This window comes from Corvus cornix, chromosome 2 (assembly GCF_000738735.6).
Source record: "Corvus cornix cornix isolate S_Up_H32 chromosome 2, ASM73873v5, whole genome shotgun sequence".
Classification (NCBI taxonomy): domain Eukaryota; kingdom Metazoa; phylum Chordata; class Aves; order Passeriformes; family Corvidae; genus Corvus; species Corvus cornix.
The window spans coordinates 27,268,743-27,290,711 of record NC_046333.1 but is presented as its reverse complement, the minus strand read 5'-3'; the positions used below and the strand labels follow the sequence as shown (position 1 = coordinate 27,290,711).

At 43.8% G+C, this 21,969-nt stretch overlaps 1 protein-coding gene across 1 annotated transcript in view; it reads left to right on the top strand.

The window, feature by feature from the left end:
* Positions 1-320: 320 nt before the first annotated feature.
* The window catches only part of LANCL2 (LanC like 2), a 33,065-nt gene continuing 11,416 nt past the window's right edge, over positions 321-21,969 (top strand). The window contains exons 1-5 of the mRNA XM_039548225.1: positions 321-1,252; positions 11,547-11,664; positions 15,651-15,858; positions 18,073-18,220; positions 18,819-18,965. Of these exons, the coding sequence (XP_039404159.1) occupies positions 1,052-1,252; positions 11,547-11,664; positions 15,651-15,858; positions 18,073-18,220; positions 18,819-18,965 (822 nt within the window). The 5' untranslated portion in view covers positions 321-1,051. The remainder of the gene's footprint in view (positions 1,253-11,546; positions 11,665-15,650; positions 15,859-18,072; positions 18,221-18,818; positions 18,966-21,969) is intronic.

Here is a 21,969-nt window from a genome sequence, read left to right as displayed (position 1 = left end):
TCGCTGAGGGCCTTCCCCACCCACCGCCGCCAGCCCCCTCCAGGGCTGTGAGGTTTTCTGATGTCTTTTGGGGGGGATTGGGCGTGGTTTTTTAGTATGTTTTCGCTTGTTGGAGCGGGCTTCCCGTCGGCAGAGCTGTGAGCGCCGCCAGGCCAACATTACAGCCCGGGGGCGGGCCGAGGGAAGGAGACCACCCCCTTGTCCCCGGGGAGCTGCCTCCTCTCGCCAGCTGAGGGGCGGTCGCCGCAGGCTGCGCCGTCCCGGCCGGGCGGTAGGCGAGGACCGCGTCCGTCCCTCCCTGCCGCCGGGGCTGGCCGGGGCCCGGCGCGCCGGGTGCGGGGGCTGCCGGCGGATGAGCGCGGCCCGGCGGCGGCTGCGGATGAGCCGGGCGAAGGAGCTGGTGGCGTACTGCCTGCTTCTGGGGCTGTCCGTGCCCCTCCTGCTGCTGCTGCCTCTTCTCTGAGATGCGCCGGGCGGCGGCTCGCCCCCGCCGCGGGGGGACGGGCGGGAGGAGCCGGCGGCAGCCCCGCTCCGCCGCCCGGCGTGCGACCGGCGGCAGCAACAGCCCGAGGCACTGACGTCCCGGCGGGGGAGGATGAGGCGCTGGGGCGAGCTTTGCAGCGGTGCCACCCAGCCTGCGCGGGCGGGCGGGCTGCCTCTTCCCGCAGGGGGGCCCCGCCGCGGCCCCGGCCGCGCTCTGCCCCTGTACAGGGTGTGATGCTGCCGCGTTCGCCGCTCCCCCGCCCCGGCTGACGGGGACGCCGAGCAGAGCCGCGGCGTCGCAGCCTTCCCTTTCGCCTTCCAAAGTTGGGCTTCGGTGGCTCGGGGTCGGGGCCGGCAGCGCCTCCGCACTGAGGCGGCCCCGATGGGCCCGTGGCCGCAGGCACTGTCGTCGCAGCCGCCCTCCTGACCCAGCCACAGCGCCCGCGGGACGGCTGCTGTAGCCGGGGGCGGCCGCGGCGCTCGCGTTGCTGCAAAGCCGCCGCTCTGCGGGGCGGAGTGTGTCCCCGCCGGCTCGCCGTGCGGGGAGGCGGGCCGGGGGCCGGCTGAGATGGGAGAGAGCATGTCCAAGAGGCTGAAGCTGCAGCTGGGTGGTGAAGCGGAGATGGAGGAGCGGGCTTTCGCCAACCCCTACCCCGACTACCAGCCCCAGGGAGCCGTGGCAGCCCCCAGCGCGGCGGACACCCACCGGGACAGGGCGCTGCAGCCGCCGGCGGAGGAGGAGTCCCTCCCCTTCGGCGCCGATGGGAAGGTGAGTCTCGGGTGGCGGGCAGGCGCCGGGTCCCGGCCCCGCGGGCCCAGCCTCACCCGCGGGGTCGCTCCCTCCCGGCGGCAGCGGCGGTCCCGCGGTGCGGGCGGCCGTGGGTTCCTCCCCGGGGCGGCTCCGGCGGGGTGCGGGCCCGGCGGCGGGGGCGGTGGGGCTGCCCGAGGCCTGCACGCCGGCCGAACTTAGGGCGGCCACCGCGGCCTCGGGAGTGCCCAAGGAGAGGGAGCGGCGGGGTGAACTGGGGAAAGGAGCGGGAGCTGAGCCCGGCCGCACGGCTCGGAGTCGGCAGGAGCGGCTGTGTATTCGAGCTGTTTGTTTTACTCCGTACGGGAGTGCACGCGGTTCTGACAGAACGCTGTAAGGCAGAACAGCTATAGCTGCTCTTACCACGGTGGTTCTGTGTCTCAGAAGTTGTTAGCACAAGTTGCCCGAGTTTCACCAGAGAAAGTGCATAAGGGAAGGGAAAAGATGAGCGCCCATCTAGAAAAGGAGAGTTTATTCTCAGGTAACAGCCGCGCTCAGTCATTAGGTAAAGCTGGACTGTTCTCACGTGTTTATTTACTGACATACACACATTTATAGGTTCAGGCACCTGGCAGTCGCTTCATGCCCGCAGAAGGTCTGCCTGGTGGGACTGGTCACACAAGGTTTGCAGTCTTCCTGCTCTGCATATCTTCTTGACGGCATATGCTGCTATTTGGGCTACTATGAGTGTCTTAGATTTTAAGTACAGAGGCTGTTCTGGCCTGGTCTGTTACCACGCAGGCTGGACTAAGCTGCAGAAGGAATGGCAGAATATGGACTTTCTGTCATTTAGCCCCTGTGCAGCCTCATCCTTCAATACTGTGCAGCTTTGTCATCTTTTGCGTGGAAAACACTGTGTGGTGACACTGCTACAAGCACAAATGCGTTGTGGCTGGGAAGTTAGCTTCCTAACTCTCTTGATTGTATGCTGGGGTGAATATAGCAAAGCTGTCGTTATCAGCTCTGTATTTTTCTGCTTGTGGCAATATGGAATTACCTTGATTTACTTATAGAGTGAGACAAGGATGGTGATGCCAAACAGCGAGGGAGGCATTCTCTCTGACCATCGTAAGTACCAGTGGGACGCCATCAGCTCACTATCAAGGCAATGAAGGGTTTCACTAAATTGTTCTGACTGAGGTTTATGAAGTTACATGTGGCTAAGCAGAGTGCACAGAAGAGAATGCTTTGGGGCTTCAGTGTCTTATTGCTGCAGTTGCTTGCAGCTGTCAAAAGCAGGGCATTTGAGAAGGTTTAAAAAGCAAGAGTAGGTTCGAAAGTGAAATACGCTTTATTTTTTACACAAGTCGCTGGTAGTATGCTCAGTGTTGGTAAAACTATTTTTTTTTTCCTAGTGGAAGAGAACTGTTATTTCTTTGTTCTTTTGTATCTGACTTAGTATTTAAAAATCATCCAAGTATGATGAGTTTAGGTATAAAGACAGAGAGGAGATGGCATAACAGCTGTAGCTATATATTGTTGGTAAATTGGTAAAAAACATACCAAGAGCTTCCTTCTAAGGCCTTCACAGGCCAGTCATCCTTCTTGTGTACCTCCTTTAGATCCTACACTTCATGTCCATTTTTTAAAAGAGAAAATACTCCTTCATTAACTGCTAATCTAGGTGGACTACAGCTTTCTCAAGTGAGATAACCAGAAAAGTAGTGAGATATCAAAAGAAGGTGAACATCCTTAAAAATTATGGTTTAGAGTATACTAGCTGTATTGCAGAATAGTTCAACTCTAATTTACTTCAGGTTTGATTTTTGAATGAATCTAAATACAGAGACATTGTTCTATGGCAGAGCTGAAATGAGTTAATCAAGAATTTCTAGCCCTATGTTCACATTAGGAATGCCTGTTATCCTCTCCTGTGCATGAGTATGCTGTTTTACAGTGGGTGGAAATGCTTTTTCCCAGCATCAATGGTGGACAACATTCCTTGTTACAGAGTGGCAGTCAGCAGCTATTTGTGCAGGTGTGTTCAGAAAATATGTTAGAGCACCTGAGTTGCCCTGTATTTGATAAAAGGTGGTGTCTGGGCTTTGTTACATTCAGAAGGATGAAGTGCCTCTGGAAAAAAAAAATCTGCCTTAAAACTATGTAAGAACAGCAATTCTGTGCATTTCATAGAAGAAGGCAGAAGCAAGTGTATTTTCTTTTGGTTTTGCATCTGCAAAATCTGAGGATTCCTCTTACATATTTCTGAGTTAGAATATAGCTGTGAGTATATTTATGTGTATTTATATTCTTTAAAGTATTTGCATGCTGCCACTTCTAGTGCTATGCTTTTATGAGACTTTGTGATGGGTACTTTGGGATGTGGTGGTTGTTGTTGTTGTGTTTTTCAGTTTATGTTTTAGTGTTTTATTTTTGCATTTAATAGGCTTCCATTCCATCAGAGAAATGTCTTTGCTTGCCTAAAGCCCCAGTGAAGACAAAAGGACTTTACACAGGGTAGGAAGTCTGTTCTGTAAACTTCTGTACACAAGCACACAGGTTTCCTAAAAATGAGAGCATCTTTCAAAAGGCCTCAGTGCACTGCATAATTCCTTCCTCCCGTCTGCTGCTGAGTGGAGCGAGGAGCGCTGCGTGACTCATGTAATGACAGCCTGAGGTGTGCAGGGCTCTGCCGTTGTCATGGAAGGCAATGCATTATTAATCCCTCCATTTGATTTCTTAGTCTGTCATGATTGCTATCTAAAATTCACCTGGTTGATAAAAGGACAAGAAGCTCTTGAAGGCAATGTCTGAAATGTGAGACAATCGGGACAAAGTGCTGCATATGGAAGTGTGTGTGGGTAAAATACAGTTCAGAAATCTTGACGATTTGAGAGTAGGAGAAGCAGAATTTGAGGTTGCTGATTTGATTTCTTATAAATAGTCACAGTAAACACTGCAGCTATCTGTGTGGGCTCTGCTCATGTAGTTGAAATTCACTGTTCGCATAACTAGATTTCTTCACCATTAAAGTATCATGAACTTAAATTGCTTCTGTAGCTTGTTTGAGAAAGCTAAGCTAATAATTCATCAGACAGCATTAATTCTAGATTAATAAGAAACATTATTTTAAATGTAAATCTTTGTTTAATAAATGATGAATCTTTCAATTAAATATATATCCTGTAGCCTTTTTTCTTTTCATGTGGACCCTATAGTGATACCTTAGCCTGAAAAGGTACCTATAGATATTATCTCAAAGTGGTCCAAAAGTTTTCAAAATGGAAGTGTAGATGGTCAGGGGAGGCAGGGAAATTAATAGACTCATAACAAAGAACACTCCCTGGTTCTTAGTTCCCTAGTGTGGTAGAGAGTTACAAAGCTCTAACAGATTCCTTCTTGGGAAGGAAAAGGGTGAAGAGAGCTTGCTGCTGAGGGGTGGTGATGGCTTGTTTGAGGACCCATCTCCATGGGTGACCCACCAATGTCAGCCTCAGATTGCCCATTGTCCTCGGAGCCACTGCAGCCCTATGGCTACATTTATAGTATAGTCAGATGTGATTTGGGATCCTCTTTCACACTGACTACAGGCCAGTGACTGGGGAAAAAAAGACAGCCTGGTATTGTCTGCTCAGCCAGGGGAAGGTGGAAGCCTAGACAATGATGTGAATTTTGTGTTTGTGCAAGAAAAATAAAGCATCCTTGTCGTTAAGAAATTAACACAATCCCAGCCCTCACTTTAAGATTGTCTGAATTTGTTGTGGAATCACAAGACAGCAGCAAAATTAGATTCAAACTTTATGGATTGGTCACTAGAATGCCCAAACTTTAAATTCTTTTTTAGGCCAATTATTTTTACGTTTTTTCCTGACTTGCCATGGTGTTTTAATAATATTAGAAAGAACTGGTGTGTTCTGAGAAATGTATACAATGTAGTTAATAAGACATTGCAGGGGGCTCCTTACGGGGAACCTGTTTCAAAGATAATGGTGCTCATTGGCAAATATGTATTAATGGTGATACAGAATATTTACTTTGATTTATCATTTGGGTGATTTAGAAGTGTTTTGTTTCCTAATGCTTTCTCAATCTCCCGTTACATCTGATAATTCCTTTATGTGGCTTTCAGTCTTCCTTCTGTAAAATATATTTTAATATATATATATATATATGGCTTTTTGTCATAGCCTCACTCTTCTTCTCCCTTTTATTACCGCAGGCCTGGTTCCTACGGTATATCATTGTGTCCCGCAGCTATAGGGAGGAGGAGGAGGAGAAGATCCAGCAGGCAGGAATTGTGCAGCAAGATTGATTTATTTAATTATTTTACAAACTCTTTTATAGACTTTTTTCTTCATAGTCTAATTGGACAAAGGACCAGCCACCCCTTGGGGGTGATTGGCCAAAATCCTAAAACATCCATTATCAAAATATTTTCTACTATACCATAAACAAGACTTTCCAAGGTTGCAGGTGGCTTGGTTGTTTACATTCCCTGCTACCTCTTCTGTGAGAGAGAAAAGTCTCTCACGGACTTAGAAAATTAACAAGAAGATCCTCACTAACAGCATTTTTGTACCTACACCCTTTGGTTGTTTTTTTTTTTTTTTTGGTTTTGGGTTTTTTAAAAATTTTTTGGGGTTGTCTCACTGGGCATTTTAGTTATCCAACTGGGAGCAGCAAGTTTGCTCTGCTCTGGGACTGACTCAGGAACAACTTATACTTGTGAGAATGATACAATTTATTGCACTGGAGGCAAAATCCAACTTCCAGAGCCAGTAAACAATTCTTCCCATTTTTTCCCAGGGATGTGGGATGAGGTAGCAGCATTGCTTGAGCTTGTTACTTTTTTGGCTGTTTCCTGGCTCCCCATCTCAGGCATATGCTATTTTGATTGGGGACTCTGAAACAAACGAGATTTGCAGTATTCTCTGTCGTTTTTCAGGAGTAAAGTTTGTTTTGCTTTTTGAGAGTCTTGGTTTAAATTGAGCCTGAAAATCAATTTGTTGTACTTGATTGTCCCTCACTAACTCCTGGCAGTTGTACTCAGCCCAAGAGGAAGGCCTTCTGCTTCCTTTCTACAGCACAGATCAGCACTGAATGCCGCTTAGGGCTTTTCTGATGCTTTTGTAGTGAAAGCCTCTCCTGCTATGCAGGACAACACTTTAACCACAGAGTTAGGCCTGTGTGGTTTTAGTCAACCAGTTCTGAATGAGAATACTTTGTAAAATCAAACCCCAAGTTCTGATTAAATTGTCTCACATATGTCCACTCTTTGTCAGTTTCTAGTTTTATCTTGCAGACCTGCACATTAATGAGTTGTTACCTGTGCAACAACAGGTACTTGCTTCCTGGTAAAAATAAATTTTGCTTGGGTCTAGCTGCACTGATCTGCTGTCAAGCTCAATATGTGGAATATATCTGCTCTCCGTGCATTGAGGTAATTTAGGCAGAGTTGGTAGAGGTTTTAGCTTTTTTTCCAATTTGAAGACCACCTAAAAATGTCACAGCTGGGCCAGAGACTTCAGTGTAGTGAGTGACTTTAAACCATACTCACAACAGACTTTTATTTTCTCAGCTTTCAAGAAGTAGCATGCTGCTGTTACGCTACCTGGAGGACCAGCAATTTTCAGTATTGCTCTTTTGCTTTATCAGGCTCCATTTCCCAAAACATAGGATATCTGTTAATCATGTTTATTTTTGTTACCAATAATCTGGAGCTTTTTGATGATTCTTTGTGATGATCTAAATCTTTAAGCTTTGGGTTTTTGCCGTCTTATAACCAATGAGACACAGAGCTTCTTTCACGCACAAATGCATTAGAGACAGTCTAATGTGAGTTTTTCTTACGTGCTTTAAATAATTCTTTCTGTAACTTGAATGTTTGCCTTTTAATGATGTTTTTCATACCCTTATATCCTCTGAGATAGGGTGATGACTCTGTTTAAAGTCTATTCCTAGGCTGGCATTTGTAGCAGTGTGGGAATTTGTCTATAGCTATGATTTCTCTATCTCTTCCTTCCCTCCCTCTTCTTTTCTTTTTACTTTTTTTCCCCATTATCACATGTATGGCACTAAGTGACAGATCATTGAAAAACAGTGCAATGTGTTCTACAGACAGCAATGTTTCAAAGAATTTATTAAGCATGTGGTTTTGCATAACTGGCATTTGTTTCTGGAGGACTTGTCTGAAAAGTATCAGAGAACTGTGTTTGAGTGTTTCAAAGGCTGGTTGATGAGCTTCCATAGTATCTGGTATTTTCAGAGAAGAAAGCGCTGCTCTTGGAGCTGTAAGAGTCTTTTGACTTAGGTAAAAATAAAGTAGAACTTGTTCTTCTGTACAAAAAGGCTGGTCACCTCCTAGCAGAGCTTGCTAGATTCTGCATATGGGATCCTGCTGCCATCCCTTCTGGTCTGCTTTTGCAGGAACTTGTGGAGGTGAGCGTGAGACCTCATCCCGCTTCAATAAATCCATGCTCCAATGCATGGGTGTGAAACCTGGCTCCCTTACAGTCAGTGGCAAAGTTCCCAATGACTTCAGTACAGCCAGGATTCCTCATTTCAGTAGAACTGTGAGTTTTCCCTCACTCCATTCTTCCTCACCAGTGTTCTTTCTGTGATCTTCTGTGCGAGTTTGGTTTTTGAATGAGTTCTTGCTGCAGTACCAACTTGAGCTGTATTTTCTTCTCTTTGAAATGCAATTTGGCTGAAAGACAACACAGCACCATGTTATGTGTCCTGTTCTACACATCACCAGCAACAAAGTGAGATGAAATAGAAGTGTATTTTGCTTATTTGGTAGATACACACAGTGCTATAGGTCATCTACTTCTGCAGAATCAGTTGCTTACTTCTGCAGTCTGGTTTTGCACGTAGCATCAGTCCTCCAAAACCTGATGAATTAAAACAGGGTTAAGAGCAAGGTGGTTGTTTTGGGAGCTGGTGGTGGCAAGAAAGATTGGTACACTGGCAACTTGTGAGGAAGCGGTGAGCTTAGGTCTCCATTGCCCTGCTGTGATACTGCACAAGTTCCTTATCGTAGAGGTCATGAGCAAGTAAATGCCAAGAGGTGTTTTTCAACAACACGTGGGTATCTAAATGTCTTTGACAAATGCAAATGAGATTACTCATCCAGTGTCTGTCAAACCAGAGTGTTACTTTTAATGACAAAAGGAGTGCCATGAGGCCTCAGGATTGCATTGTCACACTTACATCAGCACTGTGATATTTGGTCCTAATGTGAGTGCAAGACTTTAAAATTACAGATTTCTCTTACCTACCAGAAATCATGATATAAAATACATACATAGCAGCTTCTTATTGCCTCATCTGCTCGTGGTTCTGGTTTGTTTTAAAGCCATGGCTGTAAAGCTGGATATGGCTGCAATGGAGAGGTAGATCAGTAAGAATTGGTACGTTATTGTAATGCTGACTGCAAGTGAAATGTTTGGGGGTTTTAGGAGATTTTTATTTGCATCGTGATGTATTTTTTGTAATAACTGTATCACAGAATATTCTGTGTTGGAATGGACCTACAACCCTTGAGTCTGACTCTTAAGTGAAAGCACTGTGCTCTAATGTAGGTGTGTAGTTCTAGTGTTGAATTTACAAAAGAAGATTTCAATTCTCTTCAGAAACCCTACAAATGAAAGAAAGCAGGTAGGGGAAATGTATTGCTAACAAGGACAGCATAATTTAGACACCCTGTGATTAGTGCCAAGGGTGAGTGATGTTACATAAGTACGTTCTTCACATTTTTTGTTGGCTTTGGAAGACTTTGTATTGGGATGTAGCTTTGCCTACTGTCTCACTGCAATGGAAAAAGTGATGTGGTTCAAATAAATAACAAAATGATTAATTTCCAAACCAACATATTTCATTTTTTCTATATTGCTCTTGTTTTGTGCTGATAATGAGCCTTTTTAGTTACCATAACCAGTATGGCACAAGGTTGTATTTGGTATAATGAGGAATGAGCTCTCTTTTTTTGTGTTTTGAAAATAAAAAACTTGAGCAGTGTTTGAGATGATAGTGGTTCTTCTTTCTGCAGCAGCAGAGGAGTAATGCAGCAGTTGAATTACTGGAGAGAGCCTTTTCTAATTAAAGATACTCTTCAGCTCCTGCTATCACCCAGTCTGTTGTGAACCAGAAGTAAATGTGCCACTAGTTATCAGAGATCAGGCTTCCTGGTTTTGTCCCTACAGGAATGAAAAGTCATGGGTAGAAAGGGCTGAATGCCAGCTGGAAACATCCTTGTGAGATGAATGTGCTTCTGATGGAAATCAGTCTGCGTTCCACACAAGTGAGCGTGTTATGCTCAGTTGTAATGCTGCCCTAAGATTCCTTGAAGGAAGTTTTTAAATCTTTTAAATCCACATTTCAACATTAATGTAATTTCTTCATGTAATTAATTTATTCTAGTGCATGTACGCATCTGTTACAAGTTTATAGGGGAATCTTATAAAATAATCAGTGACAGTGCTCAGTTATGAAAGCTTGAGAGCAACCAGAAAAAGAGAGGCAGTGATGGAGGAGTAGATAGCTGGGGAAAACTTTGTTGCCAGTTATAACCTATTCACACTGACATAAATTTGGGAGTAGCTTTGTTTGGGCTTACAGATAATTATAAAAATATTAATAAAAATATCCTTTCATCTCTGCTTTTTCAAGCACTGAATCAAGACAAGTAAGTTACAATTCACATTCGAGAGAGAGGGGTTACCAACCTGAGCTAAATTATTTCTGTGGGACTGAGGTTTCAGTGCAGAACCCAGGAATCCTGATGTCCTAGTATTCCCTTCCTACCTCTAAGTAATTTAATCTGGTGTTTGATATAAAATATCCTGATTTGGTGGCAGCAGGTGTATTGTCAGAACAAAAAGATAACCAGCATGCTTGTGATGTGCAGTAGGTAAATAAATGGGGAGTCTGAAGCTTTAGTTCACTCTTGTCCGATAAGCTGAGCTCTATGCCTGGATGCATCCGTGTGAATATCCTCATGCTGTTTCACCATATGCCTTAGCATTGGCATAGCTGTCTTTCGAAGGAGAGAAGCCCTGCCCTTGGGGAAGGTTTTGCTTTGTGTTGAGACTTCACTGAACTAGTCAAAAATGGGAGGGTGGTAGGGTGGTGGTGATGTGGACAGTACAGTTCCCTAACAGAAAGGTGCTTAACACCATATTAAGGCTGAAGAGTAACAGGCTTCAGATACCTACTGTGTTTGGTTGCTATTTCTAGAGATATTGGAGAAGGTTAAGGTGGCTCTAGCTTTTTTCTAGAATGATACGTGTTCAGTGTGAGATATAATGGCACAATTTCCTTCTCCCTTCCTATCCTACCATGGATATCCCTAAATGGATTTGAACCATTGACCCTGGAGATTTCTGGTGTGTCAGAAGCCTTGTGCAATTCTTACAATCTTTCTGATTTCTCAATCTGTTGGATGGATGTTTGAAATCACTGGTTTTTATTTGAAGTTCTACTCTGAACAAGAGTACAAAATGTAGTACATCTTGACTTGCATGCTGGTGCCCAGGACCTGTAATTTATCCAAACCCTGCACTTTTGGGAAGTGCTGTAGTCAAGCAAGGACTTACCTTACTAGCATGCTAATTTCCATGTTCCATAGGCTTCAAGGAGTAATCAGTAACTTATCTTCCTATAAAGTGTGCATAATTAGAGAGAAATGTTGGCAAGAGTAAAGTATCCTCTGTTATATTTCATATATTTCATCTATATAAACTTTTATTGGTCAAAAGTAAAAGCAAACAGTGTGTAAAATCAAAGACTTGTTTCTTTGCTTTCATGCCTGAGCTGAAGCTGCTGAGCTGCTTCTACTCATCCTCTTTGGCTTGTCTTGTGTATGAACATTTATTTTCCTTGGGCTATTTCCTGCTCTGTAGTTCTACAAAGGATGTGCAGGGACCTTATAATGAGAGCAAGCACCTGTAACATGGGGCTTGTGCTTGTCCATAACATAGTCTTGGTACCAGGACCCTGGTTAGAATTACATACTGTCACAGTGTCCATAGCTGGTCTTTCTGTGACTTTAAAGAATCCACAGGTAATTTTTGTCTCATGTAGATAACTTGTAAGTTACTCTAAAATGTAGTCAGAATGCATTTACATGAGACTCAGTTAAGATGAACCACCTTGATGCTGCTGATTGCTGTATGTATTTTTTATTTACTAGTTATTTTTTGTTTGATTGGTTTTGGTTTGGTTTGGTTTTCTTCCCAAACAAGAAAGTGGAGCAGGCACTTTGCATTCTTGAATTCTTTTCTTTTCTGGCTTATTCTCTGTCTCCTGCTTTCAGGTCAATGCTCAGTTCTCAAAACGGATCCAGGCAAAAATCAAGGACCTTCTGCAACAAATGGAGGAAGGGCTGAAGACGGCAGATCCACATGACTGCTCTGCCTATACTGGCTGGACTGGTGAGAAAGCTAGAATTTGAATGAAATGTATTTGTTAAATGATGTAATTAGATTTATTCATAGGAGATTCTGATACTCTCACAGGAGTGGCAGAAATACTCTGTTACAGGCATTTTTGTGAGTTGGTTTTTCTTTTAACTCTGGAGCCTTGGTCACTGCTGTCTGGAACTTGCATTGACTTCAGCAGGCAAAGATACAGAATGATAATTGACTTTTGTATATGGAGATCATTGTCTTGCAAAAGGAGTGGATGTCCTAGTTGCATAGGAAGGGGATTAGAAAACAAAAAGGTAAAACCCATGGGCTGAGATAAGAACAGTTTAATAATTGAAATTAAATAAAATAAAACAATAATAATAATGGAACCAACAGTAATAACTATAATTGCAATGAAAAGGGGAGAGCGCTAAAATGCAACAGAAATGAGTGATGCAGAATGCCTTTGCTCACCACCTGCTTGTGAAAGTCAAGCCCATGCCTAAGCAGTGATTGGTGGCTTCCAGCCAGCTCCTCCCAGTTTATGTACCCAGCATGATGTCCTGTGGTAGGGGATATCCCTTTGGCCAGTTTGTGTCAGTTATCCTGGCCATGGTCCCTCCCAGCATCTTGTGCGCCTGCTCCCTGGCAGAGCATGGGAAACTGAAAAGTCCGTGACTTAGGGTAAGCACTGCTCAGCAACCCCTAAACCATCAGTGTGCCATCAGTGTTACTGTCACACTTAATCCAGACCACAGCACTGTACCTACAGAGAAGAAAATTAACTATATCCCAGCTGAAACCAGGACACTGATCCTTTAGGCGGAGCCTGCAGTTTTTGTGTCTGACGTGGCCACTGTTCTTCAAGTTGCCAGGACATGTCCATCTAGGCCTGTTAAGTGGAACTTGGCTGGATAGAATGGCATATTCTGTTCCTGCTCTTCTAGCTCAAGCTTCAGGCATACTTAAACTTTTAGCGCCGCATGTTTGAAATGTGCCCTGAAGAGATCTATTCTTTTACCTTTATGTCATGAGGGAGGAGTACCTTGGAAAAGCTCTCCAGCCTTCACCCATCTTTAGGCTTAAATCTGGCAATTAAAGGGTAAAATTTCTTTGCTTTCTTGATGTTTCAGTACAGATGGTGCTGTGGATGGATGGGTGGGGAACTTTTAGACAACTCAGGCTTAAAAGATAGATGTGTTTCAAGGTCTGAAAGTAACTGGCCACTGAGTGCATGCCGATCTCCAGTGGTGGGCTTTCTCGTGCTGACAGTACAGAATGGCTCCCGGGGAGCTGTGTTCTGACACAGTGAGTGACAACTGAAATTATGGCTGATAAACCAGAGCGTGCTGAAAATGAGTCATAAGTAAAAGTAACACAGCCATCATTAGCTGAAACAGGAATATAGATGAACAAGTGACATCTAATGGGAGTAGGATTTTTCCATCCTGTAGAAGGATTGCCATCTACATCTATTCCAAACTGTGAACTTCTTTCAAGGCTCCTGTGGATATGGTTCTGAATAAAAGTATTTAAATAATCTGATTTTTAAAATACCTAGTGCAGATACTTTCTCCCCAAACTTGCTCTTTGCTGCATTTTGCTAGTGTGCAAATCAGAAGGTAAAAGTAGTGCTGTAAACAACTGCCTTGCTTTTTATGTACCAAATCTAGACAAATCTTATTGGCAGTGCAGTCATAAGCATTGGCTTGTAATTTGTCAAACATCCTTAAAATCTTGGAACACATACTGTTGGCACATAGGACACATGTAAAAGTCCATCTTACTCATACAAGTACTTTTTTGTGTGCCAGACGTCTTGGAGGAGCCATTTTAAGGGTGTTGCACTGAGAAACACTAGGAAGGATTAGATGAACTGGGCTTTGTGGCTACATTTCTGATCATCCTTTGATCAAGCCAAGATATTTACACATTTGTTGCAGCATAAAAAAAGGGTTCCACAAATCCCTGTAAATAACCCACAAGTTCCCATGATGCTGAACTGTGCTACCCAAGCTCTGCAGGTTTCTTCTTAGATTCACCTAGAAAGGCTTGCTCAGAGCCTGCCCAGGGAGCATCTGAGGATGTACCAGCACTCTTGTGGTGCTGTTGTTCTTGTACTACTGAGCTAGCCTCTCTGTGAGCTAAGTGAGCCTTGTGTGTACTCAGCTTTGGTTGAGGCTCAGGAGAGTGCTGAGAGATGGGTTTGAGTTACAGTGTGGTCTGGAGATAAGTGATTTACTTCTGCACGTGTATGCTTGCAATTGGCCAATAGACATCCAGTCAGATGGATTTATTGCACTTCCTTCAGCCTACATTGTTATTTCTAAGGTTGTGTTTTGTTTTAATGGAAAACTATGTAATGAGTTTAATGGAGTGGAGCTTGATAGTACCTCCTGGCATACTCTGAGCCCTTGTTTGACTTCTGGCTTTTACAAACCAGCTTGACTTGTACAATCTTGTAATCTTGTTGTGAAATACTTTTAGGGGTTATGAACAATTTGGCAAGTTGAATCCAAAAACTCATCAAAAGATCCTTTTACAAATTAAATGGGAAATAAGTCACTTTGTGCATATAATAGATGAGTATTGTACAGTTAGTGTACTCAGTCACACATGTGCTTATTAGCTCAAATTTTGAATCTTCAGTGATTTCTTTGTGTAGTGGGTTGATGCTGGCTGAATGCAAGGCACCCACCAAAGGCTCTCTCTCACTCCCCTCCACAGCTGGACAGGGAAGAGAAAAAATATAACAAAGGCTTCATGGGTTGAGATAAGGACCAGGAGAGATCACTCACCAAATACCATCATGGGCAAAACAGGCTAGAATTAAAGATATTAATTGAATTTATTGCTAACAAAATCATAAAAAGATAATGAGAAGAAAAATAAGACCTTCAAAACACCTTCCTCCCACCACTCCCTCCTTCCCAGCTCTACATCCTCCCCCAGCAGGACAGGGAGACAGGGAATGGTGGTTATGGTCAGTTCATCACCCATGGTTTCACCCGCTGCTCAGGGGTAAGAGTCATTCCTCTGCTCCCCCATGGGATCCTTACCACAGGGCACAGTTCTCCATGAACTTCTCCAGTGTGAGTCCATCTCACGAGCAACAGCTCTCTGCAAACTGCTGCAGTGTGGATCACTCTTCCATGGGGTGCAGTCCTTCAAACACAGGCTAATCCAGTGTGGGCTCCTCTCTCCACAGGGGTTACAGCCTCCTTCCGTGAGGTCACAGCCTCCTCTTAGGCATCTACCTGCTCCAGCGTGCTCCATGAGTCTTCTCCATGGGCTGCAGGTGGATCTCTGCATCCCCATGGTCCTCCAGGGGCTGCGGGGGCACAGCTACCTCACCATGGTCTGCACCATGGACTGCAGGGGAATCTCAGCTCTGGTGCCTGGAGCACCTCCTCCTCCTCCTTCTTTGCTGACCTTGGTGTCTACAGAGTTGCTCCTCTCACATGTTCTCACCCCGCTCTTCTCTGGCCACAACTACAACTGCGCAATAACTTTTTTCCCTCTTCTTCCTAAATCTGTTACCACAGAGGCATTACCACTATTTCTACTTGGCCCAGCCTTGACCAGTGGCACATCAGCCACTGGAGCCACCAGGAACTGGCTCTGCTAGACAACACAGGCTTCCAGCAGCTTCTCACAGAAGCCACCCCTGTAGCTCCCTGCTACCAAAGCTTGGCCACGCAAACCCAATACACTTTGCCAGATGTTGAGGGCTGTGTCATGAATTTTCTTATTTTTTTGGAAATTGAGACTCTACCATTGGGCTTCAGTCCGATAATTTTTATTTTTGCCACAATCCAATTGAAATGTAATCTGAATAGTGGACCAGTGCCTTCACACTGCATAAGGTAGGACCCTTGACCTACATGTTTTTATTGTCAAAATACCTGTTCACATTGGAGTTACTGGTTCAGAGGCACTGAAGAGGGGAATATGATACACTTAGAAGGAAAAGTAAATGAAGCTCTCTCTTTTTCATATGTTCATTTCAGGTATTGCCCTCTTATATCTGCAACTGTACCGCGTCACGAAAAACCAGAGCCATTTGCAGCGATCTCTTGATTACGTGAAGAGAATCCTTCGCAATCTGAATGGCAGAAGAGTTACTTTCCTCTGTGGTGATGCTGGGCCATTGGCAGTGGGTGCGGTGGTTTACCACAAACTGAAAAATGACAGTGAATCTAAAGAATGTGTTGCCAAGTAAGTGGTTGATGGGGGAAAAAGTCATGCCCTTCATTTGTAGAGAGAATTGGTTCAGTAACTTTTGCAAGTGAAATTTTAGAGGACAGGATTAAAGAATGGACACTTCCTCCCCTGATAAGTTTTCAGTAGAAGAATACAAAGTAGACTTTATCTTTATTAAAGCTGGCTTACACTTGATTTCATATTTAGTGGGTTATCTTGAGTCCTCTATCGCTGTTAGGACAGGATGTCCTTGGCATATCTGTAGTGCATACACATTCTGATTTTGTCACATTGAAGTGACATTTAACAAAAGCCGCACGCTTGTCATCGGCAATGTGTAGTGCTTGTGCAGTGTGTGATGCTTTCTGTAAAGAGTGGGTCTTAAATTGTAAATTCATTACAAAACACGTGCACTGCAGGATCTGGAGCAGCCAGACAGAAACAGTGCATTGGATTGATACGTAAAAGAGTTTAATAAAACAAAGAGGAAGTACTTGCAGGAGCAAATTTGTAAAGGCAAGGGAGTTAATTAGGTCAGAGCATATGAAGGGTGGCCTGAAAAAATTCCAGCCCCTTTTCAATGTAATCTGAAAGTAACAAATGTCTCAAGAAATCCCATTTAGATGTAGCTTCATTAGTGCTCTGACTGTGCCTTTGGTGGTACAGAGTTGATTCTGTGCCAGCAAGGGATGGAAGCCCTGGAACCCTCTGGGGTTTGCGTTCAGCAACCACAGTCCACCTGCTAGCTGTCCAGCAGCATACCTCAGGCTGGCAGAATTTGCAACGAGGCTTATGTCCTCATCTCCATTCTGGTTTATGTTTGGAAATGTAATTGGTCTCTTTCTAGTCTAGAATCCTAGTGCGATTATTCTCTGCTGCTGTTCCTGAAGGAATATTTCAGTTTGGAAATGAGTGTTAGGTTTGGGATTTTTTGCTTTTAGAACCAGCGGTAAACTTGGGCGTGTCATTTTGAATGCAGCTCGGAAAACAGTGTTGCTGTAAGGTAAGAAGCATGAGTTTAGCAAAATGAGATTAGCAGTAAATCTTTTAGTGTTGCCTCTCCTTGGAAAGTAATTTCTAGGAGGAGTAGTGAAAAGGGTTTAGTTTGATTGTTTATTTTATAACTTTTTTGTTTACAAATATATTCATGACACCAGCTGAGTCGTGCTTTATAGATGTCAAAATGTAATCTGTGATTTCACTTTTTACTTTTTACCTTGTCCATTTGTATGATTGCAACAATAAAACTTAATAGTGGACAGTTTAGAAGAAAATAATTTAATTCTAAACCCCAAGCGTAATTCCGAGAAAGGAAATTTAAAACTGTTTATTGTGAGTAGCTTTTCCCTGGTATTAAGCAGGGACAGCATAAACACACAATTGAGGTCAGTGGTTTGCTATGGCATGATATTAATGCTAACATTTCTCCTGAGAAATAACAGCTAGGGGAATCTAGGAATTGAATTTGGTCTTAATCCAGGTTGTTGTTGCCCCTGCCCCAATTTAAAATGTGATCATCACCATGGTTTCATCTAATTATCAATTTAATCCAAAAAGATAGGAAGGGACAGGGAGGGAGTGGCAGGAGAACAGATCTCTGATTCACCTCAGTGCTAATACAGACTGGTAGAGTATTAGCAGAGAATCTTTCTGGAGAACATGAGTTACGATGGCCAGCACAAGGGTTTTCTTGTTTTTTCATTGCTAAAGGCATGCAAAACACTTGTGCATTATAGCAGAGTCCTTTACAAAACTGAGGTGCCTAATGTTTGAGACAATGTGTTTTCTTGGGAGAGGGAATCACGAATGGTGGTATTGGGCTTTTTTTGTGTGTTTGTTTTTTTCCCTCTTAAGCATGTACAATTAAGTGTTCCTCACTTTGGTGAAATTCCCAGAGGCTCCAGGAGGTTTTTCTCTTTGTTGGAGTGGCTCTCCAGGCCTTTCCAACTCCTACCCTGCATCTGTTTCTGTCTGCACAAAATGCTGACAGTTGTGCTGATGCTGACCTGGCTCTGGTTCAGAGTTTCCCATCTCAGGGATGGCAGGTGTGCAGAGCTCCTGTGTGTATACATGGCAGCCAACTGGACTGGGGGCGATTGAAGGGGAGTGGTGGGGCTTCCTTCGCCACTTGTTCTGCTTCTGGTTGGATTGATGGTTTGTACAATGCACAGTCCAGTATGGTCTCTACAGAAGATACTCTTCTCTCCCCACCTTCCTTGTCTGATGCAGGTTGTTGCAGCTCCAAAGGACAGTCATCAGCATGGATGCCGAGCTTCCAGATGAGCTGCTTTATGGCAGAGCAGGTTACCTGTATGCCTTGCTGTACCTGAATACTGAAATTGGTCCAGACACTGTCCCACAGTCTGTTATCAAAGAGGTAAGACACTTTTCTCTCTCCAGCATCACAGCATCAGTGAGATCTGGGATCACTCTCCTGCATACTTCAAGCAATTAAGAGAGGGATGCTGGAGAGAAGAAGGACCTAGAGCTGGGAACCCAATCTCATCTGGCCGTCCAGTCTCTTCCCCTTTTCCTTGCTGCCCAGCTTGGGCTGAAACAGGCAAGTGTAGGGTGGGTCTGTGTCCAGCCAAGGAAATAGGTCTAATATGTAACTAGTTATGAAGCACTTGAGACACTGTTACAAAAAACCTTAAGACAGAAGTGTGAAAGTCTTTAAGTGAAAAGAATGGGAATTAGTGTGGGGAACGTACAAGACTGTTTTGCAGATACCAGAACCAGAGAAGGCAGGGCTGGAAAAAAGTAATGAGAAATACTCATAGATTAAATTTCTACTCTTAAAAATAGAAGTGATTTCATAATTAAGGAAAAATACCATTTCCACCTCAACACTCAAATCCAAATTAATTGAATATTGTCCCATCACTGTATTGTGGCTTACTGTTTATTGTGGTATTAGTCATGCCTCTAAATCAAAGTAAACAAGACAGATGATCAGGGTGTGTTCTTTTTCTTAGGTAATAGATGCTATTATTGAGTCGGGGAAAAACTTTTCGAAGGAGGAGCGGAAAACAGACCGTTGTCCTCTGTTGTACCAGTGGCACAGGAAGCAGTATGTTGGAGCAGCCCATGGAGTGGCTGGGATCTATTACATGCTCATGCAGGTAAGAGCATCTTCTGTTGGCAGGGGTGAAATAGCAGTGATTTTTTGTTTTCCATCAGCTTTCATGTATGTGCGGTGTTGTGCTGGATCAGGGTCTCACAATTTGGAGTTAGATTGCAGCGCAGAACTGTGCAGAGGTGCTGCCTAAGGCTTTGATAGCAGAAGAAAACGGTGACTAGGGTATCCTCACATTAGAATGAATTAACTCTTGACTTGTGGTTCAGAGCACCAGCTTTTCAGGATCTGGTTTCTTGTCCTCAGCGAAGACAGTGAAGTGCTTTTTCTCATATTCATACTTACTTCTTCTGGTGTCTGCAGTTAGAACAGCTAAAAATTCACTTACTATCCATCACTCTTCAATTCTTTGCTATTTTTAAATTATTGCACCGCTGATGCCTCCTGTCCTCTGTGCCCTTCCTCTCTTTAGTGATTTTTTTTCCCCCACTGTCTTGGTGCTTTTGGAAGACTACCCTTAATCACATATTAGTCTTCAGTATGCTTTTATTATTTAGATGTTTTTCTTCTTCTTTATCTCACCTATTTATCACTCAAAAGTGTGATGTTCTTTAGTGTATTTATAACTGCTGCTTTCCTCTTTTTGTTTTCCTTAGTGAGATTCCTCTCTTCTGTAAACCTTCTCTTTCCCACACTTAAATCAATTCCCCCCTGCCCTGAGATTTGCAACAGAATTATGATGTTTTTCCAAACAGACCTGTATCTTATTTCTGTTGTATAGTCTGGAAAGAGAGCCTTAAGGCCATTATAGAAGATGGCCACAGAGTTGAAAAACTTTATTGCACCTGTTGCTGGTTTTTGAAGGTGCCCCTGCCAGTCCGTGCATCTTTGTAAATATCAGTTTCCTTACCAACTCATGTGGAATGAGTTTTCTTCAGGCAAATATAAGGACTGTACATCCTCACAGCCTGAAGCTGTGTACAGATGTTCACTGCAGAAGTGACTGAGCTATGGTATTTGGTGCTGCCACTGCTCAAGTCATTCCTTGCTTGGAAAAGATGCTGTGTTTCAAATTACCTTACACCACTTCCACCAGCAGTTCTGGTTAAACTGGCTGACTTTGCTATGGGAGTAGCTACTGCTCTGCTACCTGGGGGTGTGTCTTAACCTCACTACACCCGTTTTCTGCAGTGATCATCCCACTGGGGCCTCAGGCTGCTCTGATTTACCATGCTCCTATCTTTACCTACTGCTTTCTTCAACAAGGTTGTCCACTCCCTTCTGGTTCCCTCAACTTTCTGGCTTCCATTTTTCTTTCCCTGGCAGTGCTAGATTTTCAGAGAAACATCTAGTCTTCTAAAGAAGGCTCTTTAAAGGCTCCATCCTTCATTTACTGTTCCAGGCTGATAACAGAAATAATTGCACAGTGCTTTTTGGTTTGAGCAGAAGCTACTCTGTCTACATGTTCAAATCCTAGCTATTTTTCCTTTACATATAATTGCTGCTTTTAAGAATTACCAGAAAGCCATTGTTTATGCAGCATTAGATTACCATCTTTTCACTGTATGTTAAATATTGTGAGTCATGCAAAGTTGAGTCATCCACTGCAGAAGAAGATGTCATATCAAAGTCCCATCCTCTCCCCATCCCTCCCACGCCAAATGGTGTAAATTTTGCTGTATTTTCATTGAAGAATTGAAGAGATGATTTGTTGAGTGGTTATTTGATAACAAAAAAAAGGCATTTAACATCACACCTGGATGTGAAGGTTACTGAGGGTAATTTCTGTACATCACCTATGTCACAGAATCACAGAATATGCTGAGTTGGAAGGCACACATCAAGATCATCAAGTCCAACTCCTGGCCCTGCACAGAACATCCCAAGAATCACACTATGTGCCCAGAGTGTTGTCCAAACACTTCTTAAACTGGAGAAGCATGTATTGCTGGAGTTACTTACAGGCTACTGGAAGAATAAGAGCTCAGCCATGTTATATAACTCATCCAGGAGGCAGAGGGGGAATTCTGAAGTGCTAGCTAGGAAGTGTCTGCTCCAAGATCCTTTTACTAACTCTGAAGCAAAAGTGTCTGTCTGCATATCATTGCTCTTGGCCATAAAGTCAGGACACACACCTGTAGGTTACTCTTTAGCTGTTTGAAGTAACTGCTGGGAATCTCAGCTGCTTGGGCAAAAAACTCACTTGTACTCACATCTTCTTGGAAGCGCAAGGTAAAGAGGTTTGTAAAGAGCTCTGCTCTCCTTGGATTTACCTCCTAAGGATGGCTGAACTGGGCTGGGCTTGCCTTGCACAGCTCAAGACTGAAGGCATTTATTGCTGGTGCGCATCCTCTTTGCCTTCTTCTGCAGGAGTGCAGTGTGAAATCAAGAGCCTCAAACCAAACCTTCCTGCTAAGGAGGGCTCTGGGTGAGTCTGAGTGAGGGCTCATCAGCTTTGGGGTGTTTCTCATGACAGGCTGCTCTGTGTTCAGGTGTACTTCTGATGAGCAGCATGAACATTTCTGTTCTGCTCAGAAAAGTGCAGAGGTGGAGTCTGCTTGAGGGACCTGGTAGAAGTCTGGCAGAGGTTTCCTGGCTGAGGTGAAATAGAGGCTTCTGGTTTCTTCAGGTTACTCAAAATACAACTATTGAAAGTCTTCCTTCACTTGGCTGTCAGACTTTGAATTGAAGGAGTGTGCTCACCTGTTAAATGCAAATGTGGTGGAGCTGGTGGGAAACAGTGAAATTGTATGGCATTGAATCAGTAATAAAGACAAGTTATTAAAAAAAATAAGCTCATTTATTAGGCTGCTATAGGCTCCAGTGCCTGTGGTTGTTCCGACAGCTTGCAGAAATTCCAGAAATCAGGTAGATTGTGTAAAAATAGAGAGCTCTGCTGTAAAAATGCTGTAAAATGGGCTGCTAGTGGAGGGAATGCCAACCAAGAGCAACTGCAGACCCAACAGTTACTTGACTTCTAAACCTTTAGTTACAAGGAGCATGGAGGTTGATGGATGTATTCTGCATTTGACAAGGATGTAAATTAAACA